Raw genomic sequence first — 25363 nt, 5'->3', positions numbered from 1 at the left:
TTGTCAAGAAGGTGACCATCATTGGTCAAGACCAGATCACTTTTGTCAAGTCGGTGACCATCATTGGTCAAGACCAGATCACTTTTGTCAAGACGGTGACCATCATTGGTCAAGACCAGATCACTTTTGTCAAGACGGTGACCATCATTGGTCAAGACCAGATCACTTTTGTCAAGACGGTGACCATCATTGGTCAAGACCAGATCACTTTTGTCAAGACGGTGACCATCATTGGTCAAGACCAGATCACTTTTGTCAAGACGGTGACCATCATTGGTCAAGACCAGATCACTTTTGTCAAGTCCTTTCAGAGTGTTACATTATGGGGGTAAAAATGGTCCTACTTTGCATGTTCACTGCATGAACTTTAGTGATCAACGTTTCTGTAGTTGCTTCACCAACATCATCCTTCGCCTGCATTGTGGGAGGCTCTATTGTCAACCAATCAGTAAAGTGTTTTTGTTTGACCCATGCAAATGTGACCGAAACAGAAACTAATTTAGCAACAATTTATGTAGGCCTATACAGTGGAAACTTACGAATGAATGTGACGAGTCTCTATCACCAATTGATTGTACACATATTTTCAGTTTGAGTGAGTGATATGTTGGTTGGAGAGGTGTTTATTGCGACATTATAAAACACACTTATGTTGCATTGAGCATTGCTGTTGGAAAACCACATCAGTGTCCGACTTTCGGCTGTCGCAGATGTGCCTCCTCTGCCTTACCACTCAAACAAGCCCGATGTCTCAACTAAATTCCAGTCTTTCTTGTGCCTACATGTCCCATCAGGCAGTCATTGCGTCATGACACTTCTGGGCCAGACTAATGTATGCCAAAAGTACGGGGGGGTGGTCAAATATTTTCTAATACATTTTCACACAAAAAATACAATTTTGAATGTTCATAGCGGAATAAAAAATAAAAAAAATGTGTTGATTTTGTCAGTGTTCTAATCAATACATTTCAATTCGTTTATTTAAATTTACTAGCTAAGATACCTACATTTTTATTTTGTTCAAGCACTACCACGTTTTGGACATGAGCGGTCGTTCATTCTACCCGTGCACATGTTGCTGCTTTGCTTTTCATCTGAAGAACTGCTAAACGGTGCTGGAAAAAACCCTAATGTCTATGGGAATAGCCGGCCAGGCAACCGTCCAGCAGTGTGAAAAACTCACTCAGATCCCACAACTTTGACAGACATTGATCTTTTTTTTTTTTATCGTTGAGATTAATTGTTACGTTTGTAGTTTTTTTGTGTTTTTTTTACCTAGACAAGGTTTTGTTTGTTTTTGATACTACGGATCAGGCCTGAATAATATCGGATGTGGTGAGTTATTCATACTATGTCGCTAATGCTAGTTAACAGTGGTGCTAATTTAGTTAGCTAGATGTAGCTACTTGCTAACGACACAAGTCCAATGTATCAACGTTAACCGGTCAATTAACGTTAGTTACTTAGACCAACAAAAAAAACACTATAAATGTACTACATTTTTAGCCATGGCGACAGTCCTTTCTTTGACAGCCTGCTCGCTACATACATTAAACAGGTTAACGGCAACTACTTGGGCCAACTTTAGTATAGCTAACGTCGTTAGCAAACCACTGGCTAGCCAACGGTAATCTACGTTACTGTTGGCTTGGTTAGCTAGCACGATGCTAATTTGAGTCCATTGCCAGCTATCCAGCTCGGAATTGACGGATTCAGTTCACTAGATAGCAATATTGAAATTGGTTAGCTTGTGTTACAATCTTCGGCTTTGTTAGAACATGAAGCCAGGAGCAGCTAGTTAGTTATTTAGCTAGTTAGCTATACCCATGTCGTTAATTTAACGTTATTGACCAACTCGTGTGGTAAACGTTACAGGAACATTCACAAGTCGTGTGTGTAATGAATGTGTTTTAACGCTTGTAGAATATTTGTTGTTGTTGTTGTTGGGGGTGATTAGTCTAAGCTAACATAAAAGGGGTCCATTTGAATTTCTACTGCGACAGAGATCCGAACCCTTTGCCACGGCCTCTCTCCCCCCTCCTCCTCCCCCCTCCTCCTCCCCCCCCCCTCCTCCTCCTCCCCCCCCCCCCCTCCTCCTCCCCCCCCTCCTCCTCCTCCCCCCCCTCCTCCTCCTCTCCCCCCCTCCTCCTCCTCCTCCCCCCCCTCCTCCTCCTCCCCCCCCTCCTCCTCCTCTCCCCCCCCTCCTCCTCCTCCTCCCCCCCTCCTCCTCCTCTCCCCCCCCCTCCTCCTCCTCTCCCCCCCCCTCCTCCTCCTCTCCCCCTTCCTCCTCCTCTCCCCCTTCCTCCTCCTCCCCTCTCCTCTCCTCCTCCTCCTCCTCCTCCTCCCCTCCCCTCTCCTCTCCTCCTCCTCTGCACCCGAGAAGAAGCGGCCCACTTGGGCCTTTGTGTCATTTGCCAACCACCCCCTCCCCCCCTAACATTAATTCGCCTCTATTATACTAAGGATGCTCACCCCCATAACCCTAAAATATGGCTAAGTACTTCCATATTCACTTGGCTTGTGAGCTAAATCTATCATAGCCGGCTATTGTTTGCAATAGAATGTAGAAAAACATTCGACCATTACAGAAAATCAAGTACCGTATCAACTCATTTCGACCCAGTGATGTGGTCTTTCACAAGCATGCACATCCCTGCCCCCGTACTAGTGAGCAAGCACTGCAACCTACTGGTAGAATGAGCAAGCACTGCAACCTACCGGCACTGCAACCTACCGGTAGAATGAGCAAGCACTGCAACCTACCGGTAGAATGAGCAAGCACTGCAACCTACCGGTAGAATGAGCAAGCACTGCAACCTACCGGCACTGCAACCTACCGGTAGAATGAGCAAGCACTGCAACCTACCGGTAGAATGAGCAAGCACTGCAACCTACCGGTAGAATGAGCAAGCACTGCAACCTACCGGTAGAATGAGCAAGCACTGCAACCTACCGGTAGAATGAGCAAGCACTGCAACCTACCGGTAGAATGAGCAAGCACTGCAACCTACTGGTAGAATGAGCAAGCACTGCAACCTACCGGCACTGCAACCTACCGGTAGAATGAGCAAGCACTGCAACCTACTGGTAGAATGAGCAAGCACTGCAACCTACCGGTAGAATGAGCAAGCACTGCAACCTACTGGTAGAATGAGCAAGCACTGCAACCTACCGGCACTGCAACCTACCGGTAGAATGAGCAAGCACTGCAACCTACCGGTAGAATGAGCAAGCACTGCAACCTACCGGTAGAATGAGCAAGCACTGCAACCTACCGGTAGAATGAGCAAGCACTGCAACCTACCGGCACTGCAACCTACCGGTAGAATGAGCAAGCACTGCAACCTACTGGTAGAATGAGCAAGCACTGCAACCTACCGGCACTGCAACCTACCGGTAGAATGAGCAAGCACTGCAACCTACCGGTAGAATGAGCAAGCACTGCAACCTACTGGTAGAATGAGCAAGCACTGCAACCTACTGGTAGAATGAGCAAGCACTGCAACCTACCGGTAGAATGAGCAAGCACTGCAACCTACCGGCACTGCAACCTACCGGTAGAATGAGCAAGCACTGCAACCTACCGGCACTGCAACCTACCGGTAGAATGAGCAAGCACTGCAACCTACCGGTAGAATGAGCAAGCACTGCAACCTACCGGTAGAATGAGCAAGCACTGCAACCTACCGGCACTGCAACCTACCGGTAGAATGAGCAAGCACTGCAACCTACCGCCACTGCAACCTACCGGTAGAATGAGCAAGCACTGCAACCTACCGGTAGAATGAGCAAGCACTGCAACCTACTGGTAGAATGAGCAAGCACTGCAACCTACCGGTAGAATGAGCAAGCACTGCAACCTACTGGTAGAATGAGCAAGCACTGCAACCTACCGGTAGAATGAGCAAGCACTGCAACCTACTGGTAGAATGAGCAAGCACTGCAACCTACCGGCACTGCAACCTACCGGTAGAATGAGCAAGCACTGCAACCTACTGGTAGAATGAGCAAGCACTGCAACCTACTGGTAGAATGAGCAAGCACTGCAACCTACTGGTAGAATGAGCAAGCACTGCAACCTACCGGCACTGCAACCTACCGGTAGAATGAGCAAGCACTGCAACCTACCGGCACTGCAACCTACCGGTAGAATGAGCAAGCACTGCAACCTACCGGCACTGCAACCTACCGGTAGAATGAGCAAGCACTGCAACCTACCGGCACTGCAACCTACCGGTAGAATGAGCAAGCACTGCAACCTACCGGTAGAATGAGCAAGCACTGCAACCTACCGGCACTGCAACCTACCGGTAGAATGAGCAAGCACTGCAACCTACCGGCACTGCAACCTACCGGTAGAATGAGCAAGCACTGCAACCTACTGGTAGAATGAGCAAGCACTGCAACCTACTGGTAGAATGAGCAAGCACTGCAACCTACCGGCACTGCAACCTACCGGTAGAATGAGCAAGCACTGCAACCTACCGGCACTGCAACCTACCGGTAGAATGAGCAAGCACTGCAACCTACCGGCACTGCAACCTACCGGTAGAATGAGCAAGCACTGCAACCTACCGGCACTGCAACCTACCGGTAGAATGAGCAAGCACTGCAACCTACCGGTAGAATGAGCAAGCACTGCAACCTACCGGCACTGCAACCTACCGGTAGAATGAGCAAGCACTGCAACCTACCGGCACTGCAACCTACCGGTAGAATGAGCAAGCACTGCAACCTACCGGTAGAATGAGCAAGCACTGCAACCTACCGGCACTGCAACCTACCGGTAGAATGAGCAAGCACTGCAACCTACCGGCACTGCAACCTACCGGTAGAATGAGCAAGCACTGCAACCTACCGGTAGAATGAGCAAGCACTGCAACCTACCGGTAGAATCTTTCAAGTGACAGTCTTAACGGTACTTTCCTTTTGTATCCTATCAGATAGACTTTCAGTCCTTCATCTGTCACACATACCGCTCTGCCGCGACTTCTGCCTATTAGTGATGTGGAGTTCTTTTTAAACTAATCTTTTACTGACCAGTTATGACTCATTTTTCTGAGTGACACGTTCATTTTGGCATTCATTTGACCTGCTAGTGCTGACCGCAATGAGTCCCACAGCAGGGTTGATACTTTCCTCTGGCTCATCCGGGTCAATTCAACTTCATTAGTGCTCTGGTGTATGAATTAAATATCCCATTTGAATGTTCATAGCGGAGTAAGAATCCTGTTTTAATTTGTCAGCTTCCTAATCAATATATTTCGATTAGTTTCATTCAATCTACTAGTTTAGATACATACAGTTTTTTTTTTTTCAAGCAGTCTGCGTTTTGGGAATGTACGGTCTATCAATCTCTGTTCACATGTTGCTGCTTTGCATTTCAATTGATACATGTCCTGCGCGCACTGTGCATTAATGACTCGAATGAACTAAATTATTCAAAAGATTAGTTATTTTTACTGAACGAGTCAAAGGTCCGAGTCAGTCAAAAGAGTCGTATTTTTTTCTCAGTTTGCAATTTGTAAATGGTCATTTTTAAATTGAGGTAATAGTTGATTCATTTCAGTCAGTGCTTTTCTAAGGTTGAACTATGCGAGTCTAGAATTAGATTCATCAACATTTAATGATTTGGTGTATTGACTCAGTCAAATTACTAGTTGTGAATCTGTTGTTCATAACTACTGTTATGAGGTAGACGGAACACACAGTATATTTAAGGCATGCCGAACTCAATGATGAACTGTTTATCACTCTTTGTTTTCCCACACAGCTTTGCTCCATATACTAGTGTTGTCCAGGGCTCAAAGCTAACCTTTTACATTTTTACAAGGAGAACATGTGCGCCTCAGTACACAAATAAATGTAGGAGTAACAGTGAAAAATGAGAGGTAAATAAAGCTAGAATCCTTAAATTGTTCTAGGCACACCACTGCTCCTTAATGAAAACCACAACAAAATATTTAGAGGCAGATGCCAGTAAATGGTTGCTCTGTTGTCACTCAAATCTTTCCAAGTTTATGAAATGATCTACATCCTCCCAACTAGTATTTTAACATCTCCATCACCGATGTGAGTTTACTACGACCATATGTCCAGAGTAAAGATGCATGAATGAAATCTCTTCCCGAGTCAAATGGGGGGACTATTCACTATATATACAGTATTTTAGGGAACGACAGGTGGGTGAGATCTAGACAAAGTTGAGGCTGCCTTAGCCAATGAGGGACGGAGCGTGTTGCGCACGGAGGGTATAATAACAACGGGTACCGAGGCCTCGCTTTCCTGTTACATTTACAACCGCCTTCCGCACCGGTTTCCACTAGTTACCACGGCTACAGTCAAATTGGTCTATATCGTTAAAATGAATGAAAACAAAACTATTTAGCTTTTTGGTCTTAATTTAAGGTTAGTAATGTGGTTTCTGTTATTAAAATCTGATATATTTTTTTTTTCAACATAAGGTTTTTAAAATGTGATTTTAATAAAAAAGGAAAGGCAGGGTGTCTGACTTTGTGGCTGTGGTAACTAGTGTCGAGCCCTCCGCTCTGCCATTTTGGTTTTGTTCACCCGTGTTACAGTCACACACAAGGACTCATCCAGTGACTCGACATTATAGCCCGAAGCCTTTTCAACCCCGCACACACCCTTTTCTACAATCATAGAACTACAATCATCGTTGTTATTTTGACGTTTTAGACCGATCCGATACTAGAGGAGCGGTTTGCACTGAGAAGGGACCGAGAAGGATTATTGGTAAGGCAGGCAAATCAATGGGCACTAGTGTTAGCTACTTCTCCTAGCTAACGTTACAGTAGCCACTCGTTTATGTAGCTACAGACGGTTATTTCAGGTCGATTTTATTATTCTTTTTATGTCAGTTGCTTAGTCATAGCCAATACATTACTCTCGGAGGGTTGTGATATTTGCTAGCTAACGTTGCTACTGAGAGGCTTTAAAAAAAAAATATATATATATATATATATGAAACGTTAGCACCATAGCCATAAGTTCAGTTCCGCACTTCGTGTGCTAGGCCGCAGTCCAGCGGCTGAAACGCTGCTCTCCGGTCACCGACTGTGAGGCAGTCCGGTGCTAGATCGTTAGTTCATTATGTTCCGACCGAGTCCCACCGGGTGCGGCTCGCCAAATCACTTGTTATTAGCCTGCACACGGTTTAAGTGATTTACCTTTGACCTGTTGCTGTTGGCTAATATTTTACGTCCTTGTTGTCTGGACTGGATTGTTTGTTTGTTGTTTAGACAGTGAATATTCACTGGAATTAACACCGTTAACAAGTCACATATAATGACTTGAGTTTTAGACTTGGGCTTTGCTGTATCATTGTGATATTTTCATGTTTAGCTTTAGATTGACAAGCGTTGATTTAGCTACAGGTTTCACATTTTGACGGTTGAATCTCTCTTGCCTTAATTTGTTGAGTGTAATAGTTGTCATTCTACATCAGTCGTTGTTTGTGTGCTCATAATTCTAAGTACAGTGCTTAGACGGCCTCAGTGGAGGCAATATTTCCGACTGTTGTTGGCTGGTTGTCATGATTCTAGAAGTTACTGCCGCTGTCCCAGAATGAGTGGTATCTAATTGCTTGATCGCTATTTACCGGTAGACTCATTCATCGTTTTTAGACGTTTTTTTGTATGTGCTGGTAACCTGTTTTGGAATGTGTAGCTTAGACATTTTATTATGTCTCTACTTCTAGAAATAATAATGGACTGTGATTTTCTTTGTAAACGAACTTTGACCATTCTCTTTAGGTTTCGTTTCCTGGTGTGATGGCTACACTGTCATCAATAACCTGGCATGCTAGAGTTAAATAGCGTTTTATGTTTGTATCCTGTTGCTCTATCCGGCCTTGGTTACAGCCCCCCCAACCACGAGGCATTGTGAAGTGTTGCACCCCTATAGTTCACTGCAGTAAAATGTTAATGAATCAGCGGTTTTACAGTGTTTGAGGCAGAGATGGGGTGTGGCCTTACAGATGATAAACAATACTGGGAAAGTCAGGGCAGCCATTTCCTATAGTAAACAATACCGTAACATAAACAACACGCCTTGCTGTTACTCTCTCTCACTGCGTCTGGAAGGAACTGATAATGCCGTTATTCATATCCGTTCCCAGGGCCAGGCTTGTCCGTGTTTTATCACATTGGGATTGGCTGGATGGATGAGGGAGGGAGGGATGGATGAGGGAGGGAGGGAGGGAGGGATGGATGGATGAGGGAGTGAGTGAGTGATAGATGGATGAGGGAGTGAGTGAGGATAGATGGATGAGGGATCAAGAGGGATAGATGGAGGGGGGGGTAGATGGAGGGAGGGTGTTGTACTCGAGAAGTGTAGATGTGTAGACAGACACCATCAGTCCTTGTTCTGTAGGTACAGACTATTTTCAGTTACTAGTTCTGTAGGCACAGACTGTTGTCAGTTACTTGTTCTGTAGGCACAGACTGTTGTCAGTTACTTGTTCTGTAGGCACAGACTGTTGTCAGTTACTTGTTCTGTAGGCACAGACTGTTGTCAGTTTCTTGGAATGGTTTTACATCAGCCCTACAGGCCTCCATTACTCCTACCCATTGGCATTACCTGGTCAGACAAGGGCTTGTTGAGTTCTTAGCCAGACAGGCTCATTGCACAACAAGGTGTCATCTACTAACTCGGTGTACACACCGTGGTCAAGTATTTTTGAGTGTTAGAGTGTCAGTAGAACTGTCCAGTGCTGCAGAGTGTCAGTAGAACTGTCCAGTGCTGCAGAGTGTCAGTAGAACTGTCCAGTGCTGCAGAGTGTCAGTAGAACTGTCCAGTGCTGCAGAGTGCCAGTAGAACTGTCCAGTGCTGCAGAGTGCCAGTAGAACTGTCCAGTGCTGCAGAGTGCCAGTAGAACTGTCCAGTGCTGCAGAGTGCCAGTAGAACTGTCCAGCGCTGCAGAGTGCCAGTAGAACTGTCCAGCGCTGCAGAGTGCCAGTAGAACTGTCCAGCGCTGCAGAGTGCCAGTAGAACTGTCCAGCGCTGCAGAGTGCCAGTAGAACTGTCCAGCGCTGCAGAGTGCCAGTAGAACTGTCCAGCGCTGCAGAGTGCCAGTAGAACTGTCCAGCGCTGCAGAGTGCCAGTAGAACTGTCCAGCGCTGCAGAGTGCCAGTAGAACTGTCCAGCGCTGCAGAGTGCCAGTAGAACTGTCCAGCGCTGCAGAGTGCCAGTAGAACTGTCCAGCGCTGCAGAGTGCCAGTAGAACTGTCCAGCGCTGCAGAGTGCCAGTAGAACTGTCCAGCGCTGCAGAGTGCCAGTAGAACTGTCCAGCGCTGCAGAGTGCCAGTAGAACTGTCCAGCGCTGCAGAGTGCCAGTAGAACTGTCCAGCGCTGCAGAGTGCCAGTAGAACAGGACCACTGTTATGTCAGCTGTTTTACCAGCGCAGCTGTGTGAGCTCTATACTCAGCTGTGTGTGTGTGTGCTCTATACTCAGCTGTGTGTGGCGTATACTCAGCTGTGTGTGTGTGTATGCTCTATGCTCAGCTGTGTGTGTGTGCTCTATGCTCAGCTGTGTGTGTGTGTGTGGCGTATACTTAGCGGTGTGTGTGTTGTTTTCAGATGTCCAGCTCGCCGCTGTCCAAGAAGCGTCGCGTGTCAGACTCCGAGACGAAGACGGGATCCCACTGCTCCTCCTCTACCTCTGTCACAACTGAACTGTCTCACACACCCACCAACGTACGTACACGCACACACACTGCTCCTCTGTCTGTTTTCACTGATCTGTCTCACACACCCACCAACGTAAGTACACACACACACACTGCTCCTCTGTCTGTTTTCACTGATCTGTCTCACACACCCACCAACGTAAGTACACACACACACACTGCTCCTCTGTCTGTTTTCACTGATCTGTCTCACACACCCACCAACGTAAGTACACACACACACACTGCTCCTCTGTCTGTTTTCACTGAACTGTCTCACACACCCACCAACGTACGTACACACACACACACTGCTCCTCTGTCTGTTTTCACTGAACTGTCTCACACACCCACCAACGTACGTACACACACACACACACTGCTCCTCTGTCTGTTTTCACTGAACTGTCTCACGTACACGCACACACACTGCTCCTCTGTCTGTTTTCACTGATCTGTCTCACACACCCACCAACGTACGCACACACACACACACTGCTCCTCTGTCTGTCTTCACTGATCTGTCTCACACACCCACCAACGTACGTACACACACACACACACTGCTCCTCTGTCTGTTTTCACTGATCTGTCTGACAGTCGTGTGTGTGTGGGACTGGTTCTCACTCCTGTTGTTTTCTCCAGGGCATGGCTAAGAATGGCAATGATGCTGAGATCGACGAAGGCCTGTACTCCAGACAGCTGTAAGTACCGTATCTATAGCCCAATAACACACAGTCAACCTGGGGTACTTGGGAAGACTCGTGAGAGCATCCAGTAGAACTTGTGACGAGGTTGGATACTGAGACCAAAATAGTCTGACCGTTTGAGCTGGCAGTGCGACAACACATTTTTAGATTGGTTGCGTTTTAGTTTATTTTGGTTCGCAATTATTATTTTTTTAATCATGATTTTATGTGCAATTGCCCAGAAATAAAGCAACTGTCTGAAGAGGAAACAGCTGCAGGGGACTCCCCCTGTGTGTGGGGGCTCCCCCTGTGTGTGGGGGGTGTTAGTAGGACCTGCGGGATGTCTGAACACACTGACAGGCACCATTATTCAGTCTGCTGTCCACCACACACTGGGAGACAAATCCACCTTTCAGCAGGACGATAACCTAAAACACAAGGCCAAATATACACTGGAGTTACTTACCAAGATGACATGGAATGTTCCTGAGTGGCCTAGTTAACAGTTTTTGACTTGAATCGGCTGGAAAATCTGTTGCGAGACTTGAAAATGTCTAGCAATGATCGGCAACCAGCTTGAGAACGTAAAGAATTGAAAAAAGAAAGCTTAGAGACGTACTCAGAAACACTCACCGCTTCAACCGCTGCCAAAGTTGATTCTAACGTATTGACTGATGGGGTTCAATATTTAACCTAATCGACATATTATTTTCCATTAAATTATTTCTGCAAATGTTTACATTCCCCCCCCACACACACTTTGACATTAGTATTTTTTTGTAGATCGCTTTCAAATGAATTTGTAGAAATCCATTTTAATCCCATAATGCAACGGAAAGTGGAAACAGTCAAGGGGTGTACATACTTTCTGAATCCACTGTAGCATTAGACATGGGAAAATGTGTAGAATTGCAGGAACTGTACTTAAAAATGGAAACATTTCTCTTCACCACCAGGATAGGCTCCTCTAATTTGTTTACGCCCCTTTTTCATCCAGGAAAAACCCTGGCCTGTATTCTCTCCTCCATAGCTACGTGTTGGGCCGTGATGCTATGAAACCCATGCAGAGCTCCAACATCCTGGTCTCAGGGCTGAGAGGGCTGACGTAGTGTTATAGAGGTGTTATGTAGTCTTATAAAGCCTGTATTCTCTCCTCCATAGCTACGTGTTGGGCCGTGATGCTATGAAACCCATGCAGAGCTCCAACATCCTGGTCTCAGGGCTGAGAGGGCTGACGTAGTGTTATAGAGGTGTTATGTAGTCTTATAAAGCCTGTATTCTCTCCTCCATAGCTACGTGTTGGGCCGTGATGCTATGAAACCCAATGCAGAGCTCCAACATCCTGGTCTCAGGGCTGACGTAGTGTTATAGAGGTGTTATGTAGTCTTATAAAGCCTGTATTCTCTCCTCCATAGCTACGTGTTGGGCCGTGATGCTATGAAACCCATGCAGAGCTCCAACATCCTGGTCTCAGGGCTGAGAGGGCTGACGTAGTGTTATAGAGGTGTTATGTAGTCTTATAAAGCCTGTATTCTCTCCTCCATAGCTACGTGTTGGGCCATGATGCTATGAAACCCATGCAGAGCTCCAACATCCTGGTCTCAGGGCTGAGAGGGCTGACGTAGTGTTATAGAGGTGTTATGTAGTCTTATAAAGCCTGTATTCTCTCCTCCATAGCTACGTGTTGGGCCGTGATGCTATGAAACCCATGCAGAGCTCCAACATCCTGGTCTCAGGGCTGAGAGGGCTGACGTAGTGTCATAGAGTTGTTATGTAGTCTTATAAAGCCTGTATTCTCTCCTCCATAGCTACGTGTTGGGCCGTGATGCTATGAAACCCAATGCAGAGCTCCAACATCCTGGTCTCAGGGCTGACGTAGTGTTATAGAGGTGTTATGTAGTCTTATAAAGCCTGTATTCTCTCCTCCATAGCTACGTGTTGGGCCGTGATGCTATGAAACCCATGCAGAGCTCCAACATCCTGGTCTCAGGGCTGAGAGGGCTGACGTAGTGTTATAGAGGTGTTATGTAGTCTTATAAAGCCTGTATTCTCTCCTCCATAGCTACGTGTTGGGCCGTGATGCTATGAAACCCAATGCAGAGCTCCATCATCCTGGTCTCAGGGCTGAGAGGGCTGACGTAGTGTTATAGAGGTGTTATGTAGTCTTATAAAGCCTGTATTCTCTCCTCCATAGCTACGTGTTGGGCCGTGATGCTATGAAACCCATGCAGAGCTCCAACATCCTGGTCTCAGGGCTGAGAGGGCTGACGTAGTGTTATAGAGGTGTTATGTAGTCTTATAAAGCCTGTATTCTCTCCTCCATAGCTACGTGTTGGGCCGTGATGCTATGAAACCCAATGCAGAGCTCCAACATCCTGGTCTCAGGGCTGACGTAGTGTTATAGAGGTGTTATGTAGTCTTATAAAGCCTGTATTCTCTCCTCCATAGCTACGTGTTGGGCCATGATGCTATGAAGCGCATGCAGAGCTCCAACATCCTGGTCTCAGGGCTGAGAGGGCTGGGCGTGGAGATCGCTAAGAACGTCATCCTGGGAGGAGTCAAGAGTGTTACCCTGCACGACCAGGGACAGGCCGAGTGGAGAGACCTCTCCTCACAGGTACTCTATGGGGCCTCTCTCCTCTCGTTCTGCATCCTCTCTCTCCTCTCTCTCTCTCCTCTCGTTCTGCATCCTCTCTCTCTCTCCTCTCGTTCTGCATCCTCTCTCTCTCTCCTCTCGTTCTGCATCCTCTCTCTCTTTCCTCTCGTTCTGCATCCTCTCTCTCTCTCCTCTCGTTCTGCATCCTCTCTCTCTCTCCTCTCGTTCTGCATCCTCTCTCTCTCTCCTCTCGTTCTGCATCCTCTCTCTCTCTCCTCTCGTTCTGCATCCTCTCTCTCTCTCCTCTCGTTCTGCATCCTCTCTCTCTCTCCTCTCGTTCTGCATCCTCTCTCTCCTCTCTCTCTCTCCTCTCGTTCTGCATCCTCTCTCTCTCTCCTCTCGTTCTGCATCCTCTCTCTCTTTCCTCTCGTTCTGCATCCTCTCTCTCTCTCCTCTCGTTCTGCATCCTCTCTCTCTCTCCTCTCGTTCTGCATCCTCTCTCTCTCTCCTCTCGTTCTGCATCCTCTCTCTCTCTCCTCTCGTTCTGCATCCTCTCTCTCTCTCCTCTCGTTCTGCATCCTCTCTCTCTCTCCTCTCGTTCTGCATCCTCTCTCTCTCCTCTCGTTCTGCATCCTCTCTCTCTCTCCTCTCGTTCTGCATCCTCTCTCTCTCTCCTCTCGTTCTGCATCCTCTCTCTCTCTCCTCTCGTTCTGCATCCTCTCTCTCTCTCCTCTCGTTCTGCATCCTCTCTCTCTCTCCTCTCGTTCTGCATCCTCTCTCTCTCTCCTCTCGTTCTGCATCCTCTCTCTCTCTCCTCTCGTTCTGCATCCTCTCTCTCTCTCCTCTCGTTCTGCATCCTCTCTCTCTCTCCTCTCGTTCTGCATCCTCTCTCTCTCCTCTCGTTCTGCATCCTCTCTCTCTCTCCTCTCGTTCTGCATCCTCTCTCTCTCCTCTCGTTCTGCATCCTCTCTCTCTCCTCTCGTTCTGCATTCTCTCTCTCTCTCCTCTCGTTCTGCATCCTCTCTCTCTCTCCTCTCGTTCTGCATCCTCTCTCTCTCCTCTCGTTCTGCATCCTCTCTCTCTCCTCTCGTTCTGCATCCTCTCTCTCTCTCTCTCCTCTCGTTCTGCATCCTCTCTCTCTCTCTCTCTCTCCTCTCGTTCTGCATTCTCTCTCTCTCCTCTCGTTCTGCATCCTCTCTCTCTCCTCTCGTTCTGCATCCTCTCTCTCTCCTCTCGTTCTGCATCCTCTCTCTCCTCTCGTTCTGCATCCTCTCTCTCCTCTCGTTCTGCATCCTCTCTCTCTCCTCTCGTTCTGCATCCTCTCTCTCTCCTCTCGTTCTGCATCCTCTCTCTCTCCTCTCGTTCTGCATCCTCTCTCTCTCCTCTCGTTCTGCATCCTCTCTCTCTCCTCTCGTTCTGCATCCTCTCTCTCTCCTCTCGTTCTGCATCCTCTCTCTCTCCTCTCGTTCTGCATCCTCTCTCTCTCTCGTTCTGCATCCTCTCTCTCTCGTTCTGCATCCTCTCTCTCCTCTCGTTCTGCATCCTCTCTCTCTCCTCTCGTTCTGCATCCTCTCTCTCTCCTCTCGTTCTGCATCCTCTCTCTCTCCTCTCGTTCTGCATCCTCTCTCTCTCCTCTCGTTCTGCGTGGGCCACTCAGTCCCAGTATGGGAGTGTTGTAATCACGGGCTATGTTGTCAGGTCCAGTCACATTGTTTGTTATTTAGCTCTATGTACATCCTGTTTGCAACCAGGAACTAAAGATATACTGCAAAACAATGTGGCAAAGCAATTCACAAAGTGTTATGTTTGTGAAAAATACAACACAATACTGGTTGCCACTCTCCATATTTTCAAGCATAATGGTGACTGCATCATGTTATAGGTATGCTTGTAACCATTAAGGGCGGCAGTTTTCAGGATTAAAAACTTAATGGAATGGTGCTAAGTACAGGCAAAATCCTAGAAAACCTGGTTGTCTGCTTTCTACCAGACACTGGGAGATGAATTGACCTTTCAGCAGGACAATAACCTAAAACACCAGGCCAAATCTACGCAAGACCTGAAAAATGGTTGTCTCGCAATGATCAACAACCAATTTGACAGAGCTTGAAGAATTTTGAAAATAATAATGGGCAATGTTGCACAATCCAGGTGTGAAAAGCTCTTAGAGACTTACCCAGAAAGACTCGCAGCTGTAATCACTGCCAATGGTGCTCCTACCCATCTCTGTAGTAACGTTCTCTCTCCTGTCTCCAGTTCTACCTGCGTGAGGAGGACCCATCTCTGTAGTAACGTTCTCTCTCCTGTCTCCAGTTCTACCTGCGTGAGGAGGACCCATCTCTGTAGTAACGTTCTCTCTCTCCTGTCTCCAGTTCTACCTGCGTGAGGAGGACCCATCTCTGTAGTAACGTTCTCTCTCTCCTGTCTCCAGTTCTACCTGCGTGAGGAGGACCCATCTCTGTAGTAACGTTCTCTCTCCTGTCTCCAGTTCTACCTGCGTGAGGAGGACCCATCTCTGTAGTAACGTTCTCTCTCTCCTGTCCACAGTTCTACCTGCATGAGGAGGACCCATCTCTGTAGTAACGTTCTCTCTCCTGTCTCCAGTTCTACCTGCGTGAGGAGGACCCATCTCTGTAGTAACGTTCTCTCTCTCCTGTCTCCAGTTCTACCTGCGTGAGGAGGACCCATCTCTGTAGTAACGTTCTCTCTCTCCTGTCTCCAGTTCTACCTGCTTGAGGAGGACCCATCTCTGTAGTAACGTTCTCTCTCTCCTGTCCACAGTTCTACCTGCGTGAGGAGGACCCATCTCTGTAGTAACGTTCTCTCTCTCTTGTCTCCAGTTCTACCTGCGTGAGGAGGACCCATCTCTGTAGTAACGTTCTCTCTCTCCTGTCTCCAGTTCTACCTGCGTGAGGAGGACCCATCTCTGTAGTAACGTTCTCTCTCTCCTGTCTCCAGTTCTACCTGCGTGAGGAGGACCCATCTCTGTAGTAACGTTCTCTCTCTCCTGTCTCCAGTTCTACCTGCGTGAGGAGGACCTGGGGATGAACAGGGCTGAGGTGTCTCGGATTCGCCTGGCTGAACTCAACAGCTATGTACCTGTTGTAGCCTACACTGGAGTCCTCATCGACGATTACCTGACTCAGTTCCAGGTGAAACTGTTACCCATCAACCCCCTCACCTAGTTAAAGTGGAACTGACAGCATTTGAACTACTTCTCACATATGAAATAATCATATCAGTCAAAAATATCAAATTCCCAGTTTATGCTACAAAACCAAAAAATATGTTCTATTTGACTCAAAATTCCATGATGTACAGTAAGTCATCGTTGGCAGAATAGATTCACCAATTTCTTGCTAGTCCCTAAAATGTTTGCTGTCTGGTTGTAAATCCCAGCTGGTCTGGTACATGGTTTGCTGCCTCTACCCGTTTGTGTTACGGAGGAATGTAAACTAAGGCTGGGAATGTCAATAGAGTTAAACTAGCGAGGTCAAAGATCACGAGTCGGTCATAACGTGGCTAATAGGCTAGCATATCGTTATGTAGCTAATTATCAAGCTATAAACACAGAGCCTAATGTTACCTAGGAGGACGCCGTGTCATTGGAAGAGTGGGTGAGTGACCAGCTTTTTGGTCACCCATCAAGTTAGCTAACTGGTCAAGTAATCATCTGGCCATGTTGTGTCTTTTTGTTTCGACATGTAGCTAGCTACCTAGCCAAACAAGTAACCATAATCCCATAGAGTAGCTACAGTTCAGACGGATTGTCATAGCATGCAATGCTGTAGTATGAGTCTGCGGGTAGCTAAAGCCAACCAACTGGGTTCAATGGTAGCTAGCTAGCTAGATATAAAGTATGTAGAAGAGATGGAGCTCGAACCACTAATATAATAACTGTGTATACTGTAGTCTAGAGGAGGGATGTGGCAAATTGTCCATTTTTCTTAACCATCTAACCGGTCTAAATAAGTGCGTGTGTGCACGCACGGGTGCAGTACCAGTCAACAGTCTGGACACACCTGTACTCATTCCAGGGTTTTTCTTTATTTTTACTATTTTCTACATTGTAGAATAATAGTGAAGACATCAAAACTATGAAATAACACATATAGAATCATGTAGTAACTAACAAAAGTGTGTAACAAAGCCAAATGTATTTTATATGAGATTCCTCAAAGTAGCCACCCTTTGCCTTGATGACAGCTTTGCGCACTCTTGGAATTCTCTCAACCAGCTTCATGAGGTAGTCACATGGAATGCATTTCAATTAACAGGTGTGCCTTGTTAAAAGTTAATTTGTGGAATTTCTTTCCTTAATGCTTTTGAGCCAATCAGTTGTGTTGTGACAAGGTAGGGGGGTATACAGAAGATAGACCTATTTGGTAAAAGACCAAGTCCATATTATGGCAAGAACAGCTCAAATAAGCAAAGAGAAACGACAGTCCATCATTACTTTAAGACATGAAGGTCAGTCAATCTGGAAAACTTTAACAACTTTGAAAGTTTCTTCAAGTGCAGTTGCAAAAACCATCAAGCACTATGATGAAATTGGCTCTCATGAAGACCGCCACAGGAAAGGAAGACCCAGAGTTACCTCTTCTGCAGAGGATAAGTTCATTAGAGTTACCAGCCTCAGAAATTGCAGCCCAAATAAATGCTTCACGAAGTTCAAGTAACAGACACATCTCAACATCAACTGTTCAGAGCAGACTGTGAATCAGGCCTAAAGGACACCGATAAGAAGAAGAGACTTGCTTGGGCCAAGAAACATGAGCAATGGACGTTAGACCGGTGGAAATTTGTCCTTTGGTCTGATGAGTCCAATTTGGAGATTTTTTGTTCTAGCCGCTGTGTCTTTGTGAGACGCGGTGTGGGTGAACGTATGATCTCTGCATGTGTGGTTCCCACTGTGAAGCATGGAGGAGGAGGTGTGATGGTGTGGAGGTGCTTTGCTGGTGACACTGGCAGTGATTTATTTAGAATTCTAGGCACACTTACCCAGCATGGCTACCACAGCATTCTGCAGCGATACACCATCCCATCTGCTTTACGCTTAGTGGGACTATCATTTGTTTTTCAACGGGACAATGACCCAACACACCTCCAGGCTGTGTAAGGGCTATTTGACCAAGAAGGAGAGTTATGGAGTGCTGCATCAGATGACCTGGCCTCCACAATCACCCGACCTCAACCCAATTGAGATGGTTTAGGATGAATTTGACCGCAGAGTGAAGGAAAAGCCTGCCAACAAGTACTCAGCATATGTGGAAACTCCAAGACTGTTGAATAAGCATTCCAGGTGATTCTGGTTGAGAGAATGCCTAGAGTGTGCAAAGCTTTCATCAAGGCAAAGGGTGGCTACTTTGAAGAAACTCTTATTTTGATTGGTTTAACACTCTTTTGGGTTACTACGTGATTCCATGTGTTATTTCATAGTTTTGATGTCTTCACTATTATTCTACAATGTAGAAAATAGTTTTAAAAATAAAGGAAACATTTTCAAATCATTGACTGGTGTTGTGTGATAAATAAAATGAAGTACAATTCCATGTGAATTCACAATGCCCGTTACTGACCTGCACGACCTCTACTGTACCTCAACTCCAACTATAAGGGCATTTCCTTCTCATTTAACCTCTCAAAGTGTTGCTGGACTTCACTGCTGTCGCTTTCCTCTGCCGTCCAACTGTTAACGCTGTGGTGAAGAGCTGTCGACTTCCATTTCTGAATGTCAAGATTCGATTCCGCTAAGAATCAACTCCTAAGATTCAGTATTTTTTGGGGGGAATGGGAGAACAGTGATTTAGTTACTTCCAAGAACACACAAACGCATCCTTCATAGCGAGGGACTTAGAGCGAGGCGAGGGGAACGGTATTGGCAGGTCGGCCACCAGGTTAGACAGTCAAGAACCGTGCGCTAGGCCTATCAATCGCCAATCAAATGCTGCATCTAGCAATTTCTTGACTTTCAATATCTTGCAACTTCGGAAAAGCAGGGCCCATCACCATTGAATAGGCTTAAGATATTCTACACGCGACTGAAGATTGAAGACTGAACACACCGTCATCATTAGGGAAAAGCAGGGGCACAGTCATTAGTTCCTTTAATGTCGTGCACTATAGCGGGTGTGATAACATGTCTCTGTTGTAGGTTGTGGTCCTGACCAACTCCTCTCTAGAGGAGCAGCAGCGTGTTGGAGACTTCTGTCACAGTAACGGCATCAAACTGGTGATCGCTGACACACGGGGACTCTTCGGACAGCTCTTCTGTGACTTCGGAGAGGAGATGCTGGTGATCGATACCAACGGAGAGCAGCCTCTCTCTGCTATGATCTCCATGATCACCAAGGTTAGTACCATAGATCCCTACGCCCTAGATCCCTACGCCCTAGATCCCTACACCCTAGATCCTACTCCCTGAGTGCTGTCATCACCCAAGCTGGTATCCTACTAGATAGATCATATCTGGTTGGTGTACTCGTATCTGATTACCACTCATCTAGGTTTTCTATGTTGTGCTGAACTCATACCTGCTTCAGAGTAGTTTCTGTCTTTGTATGGGACATTTTGTGCCTATCAAATCCCCCTAGTCATCTCAATCTCTCGTGTATGTGTGTGTGTGTAGGACGCTTCAGGCGTGGTGACGTGTCTAGACGAGGCTCGCCACGGGTTTGAAAGTGGAGACTTCGTGACCTTCACCGAGGTCCAGGGCATGACGGAGCTCAACGGCTGCCAGCCAGTAGAAATCAAGACCCTGGGTGAGTCATATTTTATACGGCTGCCAGCCAATAGAAATCAAGACCCTGGGTGAGTCATATTTTATACGGCTGCCAGCCAATAGAAATCAAGACCCTGGGTGAGTCATATTTTATACGGCTGCCAGCCAATAGAAATCAAGACCCTGGGTGAGTCATATTTTATACGGCTGCCAGCCAGTAGAAATCAAGACCCTGGGTGAGTCATATTTTATACGGCTGCCAGCCAGTAGAAATCAAGACCCTGGGTGAGTCATATTTTATACGGCTGCCAGCCAATAGAAATCAAGACCCTGGGTGAGTCATATTTTATACGGCTGCCAGCCAATAGAAATCAAGACCCTGGGTGAGTCATATTTTATACGGCTGCCAGCCAATAGAAATCAAGACCCTGGGTGAGTCATATTTTATACGGCTGCCAGCCAATAGAAATCAAGACCCTGGGTGAGTCATATTTTATACGGCTGCCAGCCAATAGAAATCAAGACCCTGGGTGAGTCATATTTTATACGGCTGCCAGCCAATAGAAATCAAGACCCTGGGTGAGTCATATTTTATACGGCTGCCAGCCAATAGAAATCAAGACCCTGGGTGAGTCATATTTTATACGGCTGCCAGCCAATAGAAATCAAGACCCTGGGTGAGTCATATTTTATACGGCTGCCAGCCAATAGAAATCAAGACCCTGGGTGAGTCATATTTTATACGGCTGCCAGCCAATAGAAATCAAGACCCTGGGTGAGTCATATTTTATACGGCTGCCAGCCAATAGAAATCAAGACCCTGGGTGAGTCATATTTTATACGGCTGCCAGCCAATAGAAATCAAGACCCTGGGTGAGTCATATTTTATACGGCTGCCAGCCAATAGAAATCAAGACCCTGGGTGAGTCATATTTTATACGGCTGCCAGCCAATAGAAATCAAGACCCTGGGTGAGTCATATTTTATACGGCTGCCAGCCAATAGAAATCAAGACCCTGGGTGAGTCATATTTTATACGGCTGCCAGCCAATAGAAATCAAGACCCTGGGTGAGTCATATTTTATACGGCTGCCAGCCAATAGAAATCAAGACCCTGGGTGAGTCATATTTTATGACATATTTTAACATTACAATATAATATAACAAACATTTTGGTTAATAAAATATGTAAATAATAAATAAATATGTAAGGCCTCTTCCTCTAAGGGATGATGATGCAATCATTGCAAGGAAGGAAATCTGATTTCATTGGTCCTCAACACGCGGCTGTCCTTTTAGTTGGTCCTCGACACGCGGCTGTCCTTTAGTTGGTCCTCAACACGCGGCTGCCCTTTAGTTGGTCCTCGACACGCGGCTGTCCTTTAGTTGGTCCTCGACACGCGGCTGTCCTTTAGTTGGTCCTCAACACGCGGCTGCCCTTTAGTTGGTCCTCGACACGCGGCTGTCCTTTAGTTGGTCCTCGACACGCGGCTGTCCTTTAGTTGGTCCTCGACACGCGGCTGCCCTTTAGTTGGTCCTCGACACGCGGCTGTCCTTTAGTTGGTCCTCGACACGCGGCTGTCCTTTAGTTGGTCCTCAACACGCGGCTGTCCTTTAGTTGGTCCTCAACACGCGGCTGTCCTTTTAGTTGGTCCTCGACACGCGGCTGTCCTTTAGTTGGTCCTCAACACGCGGCTGTCCTTTTAGTTGGTCCTCGACACGCGGCTGTCCTTTAGTTGGTCCTCAACACGCGGCTGTCCTTTTAGTTGGTCCTCGACACGCGGCTGTCCTTTAGTTGGTCCTCAACACGCGGCTGTCCTTTTAGTTGGTCCTCAACACGCGGCTGTCCTTTTAGTTGGTCCTCAACACGCGGCTGTCCTTTAGTTGGTCCTCAACACGCGGCTGTCCTTTTAGTTGGTCCTCAACACGCGGCTGTCCTTTTAGTTGGTCCTCAACACGCGGCTGTCCTTTAGTTGGTCCTCGACACACGACTGTCCTTTTAGTTGGTCCTCAACACGCGGCTGTCCTTTAGTTGGTCCTCGACACGCGGCTGCCCTTTTAGTTGGTCCTCAACACGCGGCTGTCCTTTAGTTGGTCCTCGACACGCGGCTGTCCTTTTAGTTGGTCCTCGAAACGCGGCTGTCCTTTAGTTGGTCCTCAACACGCGGCTGTCCTTTTAGTTGGTCCTCAACACGCGGCTGTCCTTTTAGTTGGTCCTCAACACGCGGCTGTCCTTTAGTTGGTCCTCGACACGCGGCTGTCCTTTAGTTGGTCCTCAACACGCGGCTGTCCTTTAGTTGGTCCTCGACACGCGGCTGCCCTTTTAGTTGGTCCTCAACACGCGGCTGCCCTTTCATTCAGGATAGTGGAGTTCGCTGTGAGTTTGCCTGCACCAGAGCTATTTAAATCTGAAGCATTCGTTGCCATTGAATATTTCCTGGCTGAAAGGTGAACCACTTTCGTATGACCGTTTAACCCGAGTTGAACTCAGTTGTCCAAAGTTACCTCGCAAACTACTCAAACCTGCTTCCCAGGATACCCTTCAGTTTGTGTCGTTGTGGGTTGGGATATAGCGCCATTAACATGACTTAGTACTGGCATGGCAATGACATAGGAGGTGGCTAGTCTGCTCAAACAGTACTGGAACCGGGCTGCTGCCGCGGTCACTGGAACCAGGCTGCCGCGGTCACCGGGAACCGGGGCTGCTGCCGCGGGAACTGGGCTACATCTTCTAAAGGCATTCTCTCTCTCTGTCTGTCTCTGTCTCTCTGTCTGTCTCTGTCTCTCTCTCTCTGTCTCTCTGTCCCCCTGTCTGTCTGTCTCTGTCTCTCTGTCCCCCTCTCTCTGTCTCTCTCTCTCTGTCTCTCTGTCCCCCTCTCTCTCTCTGTCTCTGTCTCTCTCTCTCTGTCTCTCTGTCCCCCTGTCTCTCTCTCTCTGTCTCTCTGTCCCCCTCTCTCTCTGTCTGTCTGTCTCTGTCTCTCTGTCCCCCTCTCTCTCTCTGTCTCTCTCTCTCTCTCTCTCTCTGTCTCTCTGTCCCCCTCTCTCTCTCTCTGTCCCCCTCTCTCCGTCCAGGCCCCTACACCTTCAGTATCTGTGACACCACAGGGTTCTCCGACTACGTCAGGGGAGGCATCGTCTCTCAGGTCAAGATGCCCCAGAAGGTGGTCTTCGTAAGTACCTCCACATTGACTTCATGTCATGGTGTGATGGCCAGGTACTTGGTGGATCATGTTTGAATGTGTGGTGGTTTGTCTGCGTTTACACAAGCAGTCCAATTCTGATCATTTGCCCTATTATTTGCAAGAATTGATCTGATTGGTCAAAAGACCAAGTGTCAGTGTTTAAAAAAAATAAACGATCAGAGTTGGGCAACACAGCCTCTGTTACTGGGACTCTATTTTCCCATCTGAATGCATTTAGCTTTTCCACAAGTAGTTATCCTGCCAACTACTAACCAGACGCTGCTCTTACCCCTGTCATTCTCTCCTCCCCCCTCTCTGTAGAAACCCCTGACTGTGTCCATGGCAGAGCCAGAGTTTGTGATGACAGACTTTGCTAAGTTTGAGCGACCAGGACAGCTTCACCTGGGCTTCCAGGCTCTACACAGCTACCAGAGGAAACACAACAGGCTGCCCAAGCCCTGGTGCCAGGTACACACACACACACACACCTGTATACACACACACACACACCTGTATACACACACACACACACACACACACACCTGTACCTGGGCTTCCAGGCTCTACACGGCTACCAGAGGAAACAGCAGGCTTCCCAAGCCCTGGTGCCAGGTACACACACACACACACACCTGTATACACACACACACCTGTATACACACACCTCTGTACCTGGGCTTCCAGGCTCTACACAGCTACCAGAGGAAACACAACAGGCTGCCCAAGCCCTGGTGCCAGGTACACACACACACACCTGTATACACACACACCTGTATACACACACACACCTCTGTACCTGGGCTTCCAGGCAGCTACCAGAGGAAACGGCAGGCTTCCCAAGCCCTGGTGCCAGGTACACACACACACCTGTATACACACACACAGCTCTGTACCTGGGCTTCCAGGCAGCTACCGGAGGAAACAGCAGGCTTCCCAAGCCCTGGTGCCAGGTACACACACACACACACACACCTGTATACACACACACACAGCTCTGTACCTGGGCTTCCAGGCAGCTACCGGAGGAAACAGCAGGCTTCCCAAGCCCTGGTGCCAGGTACACACACACACATACACACACACAGCTCTGTACCTGGGCTTCCAGGCAGCTACCGGAGGAAACAGCAGGCTTCCCAAGCCCTGGTGCCAGGTACACACACACACACACACACCTGTATACACACACACACAGCTCTGTACCTGGGCTTCCAGGCAGCTACCGGAGGAAACAGCAGGCTTCCCAAGCCCTGGTGCCAGGTACACACACACACATACACACACACAGCTCTGTACCTGGGCTTCCAGGCAGCTACCGGAGGAAACAGCAGGCTTCCCAAGCCCTGGTGCGTCAAGCTTAGTAACTTCTTATGCTTAATTTTTTTCCCTTGTGTGAAAAAACGCAGACTTCTGCATTAATGCAGAATGTAAGTTTAACCTGTTAGTTATCTAAGTGTCTGAATTAACAAGTGACTGGGCCTCCTAGTGTGTTGGCTGTCTGCTGCGTTTGAGAAGGTTGGCTGCCTGCCGCGTTTGAGAAGGTTGGCTGCCTGCCGCGTTTGAGAAGGTTGGCTGCCTGCCGCGTTTGAGAAGGTTGGCTGTCTGCCGCGTTTGAGAAGGTTGGCTGTCTGCCGCGTTTGAGAAGGTTGGCTGTCTGCCGCGTTTGAGAAGGTTGGCTGTCTGCCGCGTTTGAGAAGGTTGGCTGTCTGCCGCGTTTGAGAAGGTTGGCTGTCTGCCGCGTTTGAGAAGTCAAAGCCCTTTGGATGAGTTCCCTGTACAGATGCCAATATCTTGATTTCTTTGCACACACAGTGTGTACACATGCTGCTCCAGAGACAGTACTGTTCATTTCATATTGTATTTGTCACATACACATGGTTAGCAGATGTTAATGGTCACATACACATGGTTAGCAGATGTTAATGGTCACATACACATGGTTAGCAGATGTTAATGGTCACATACACATGGTTAGCAGATGTTATTGGTCACATACACATGGTTAGCAGATGTTAATGGTCACATACACATGGTTAGCAGATGTTAATGGTCACATACACATGGTTAGCAGATGTTAATGCGAGTGTAGCGAAATGCTTGTGCTTCTAGTTCCGACCGTGCAGTAATAACCAACAAGTAATCTAACCTAACAATTTCACAACAACTACTTTATACACACAAGTGTAAAGGGATAAAGAATATGTACATAAAGATATATGAATGAGTGATGGTACAGAGCGGCATAGGCAAGATGCAGTAGATAGTATCGAGTACAGTATATACATCTGAGATGAGTAATGTAGGGTATGTAAACATAAAGTGGCATAGTTTAAAGTGGCTAGTGATACATGTATTACATCTCATTATTAAAGTGTCTAGATATTTGAGTCTGTGTGTTGGCAGCAGCCCCTCACTGTGATGGCTGTTAGATTTGAGTCTGTGTGTTGGCAGCAGCCCCTCACTGTGATGGCTGTTAGACTTGAGTCTG

The 25363-nt window shown here is 47.4% G+C and overlaps 1 protein-coding gene across 8 annotated transcripts in view; it reads left to right on the top strand.

The window, feature by feature from the left end:
* uba1 (ubiquitin-like modifier activating enzyme 1) overlaps positions 1 to 25363 on the top strand; it is a 54682-nt gene that overhangs the window by 5725 nt on the left and 23594 nt on the right. For 3 of the 8 annotated variants that reach the window (XM_031794886.1, XM_031794890.1, XM_031794891.1), the window contains exons 2-9: positions 9602 to 9718; positions 10336 to 10394; positions 12828 to 12996; positions 15993 to 16127; positions 19130 to 19327; positions 19604 to 19736; positions 22769 to 22866; positions 23200 to 23346. In XM_031794886.1, coding sequence (XP_031650746.1) covers positions 9602 to 9718; positions 10336 to 10394; positions 12828 to 12996; positions 15993 to 16127; positions 19130 to 19327; positions 19604 to 19736; positions 22769 to 22866; positions 23200 to 23346 — 1056 coding nt within the window. Of the gene's footprint in view, positions 1 to 1072; positions 1336 to 6555; positions 6757 to 9601; positions 9719 to 10011; positions 10049 to 10213; positions 10233 to 10335; positions 10395 to 12827; positions 12997 to 15992; positions 16128 to 19129; positions 19328 to 19603; positions 19737 to 22768; positions 22867 to 23199; positions 23347 to 23562; positions 23617 to 25363 lie in introns of those variants that run through there. The other 5 variants (XM_031794887.1, XM_031794889.1, XM_031794888.1 and 2 more) reach the window with 5 other exon arrangements.

Source organism: Oncorhynchus kisutch, linkage group LG17 (genome assembly GCF_002021735.2).
Source record: "Oncorhynchus kisutch isolate 150728-3 linkage group LG17, Okis_V2, whole genome shotgun sequence".
Classification (NCBI taxonomy): Eukaryota; Metazoa; Chordata; class Actinopteri; order Salmoniformes; family Salmonidae; genus Oncorhynchus; species Oncorhynchus kisutch.
This window is presented reverse-complemented; position numbering and strand designations above follow the sequence as displayed.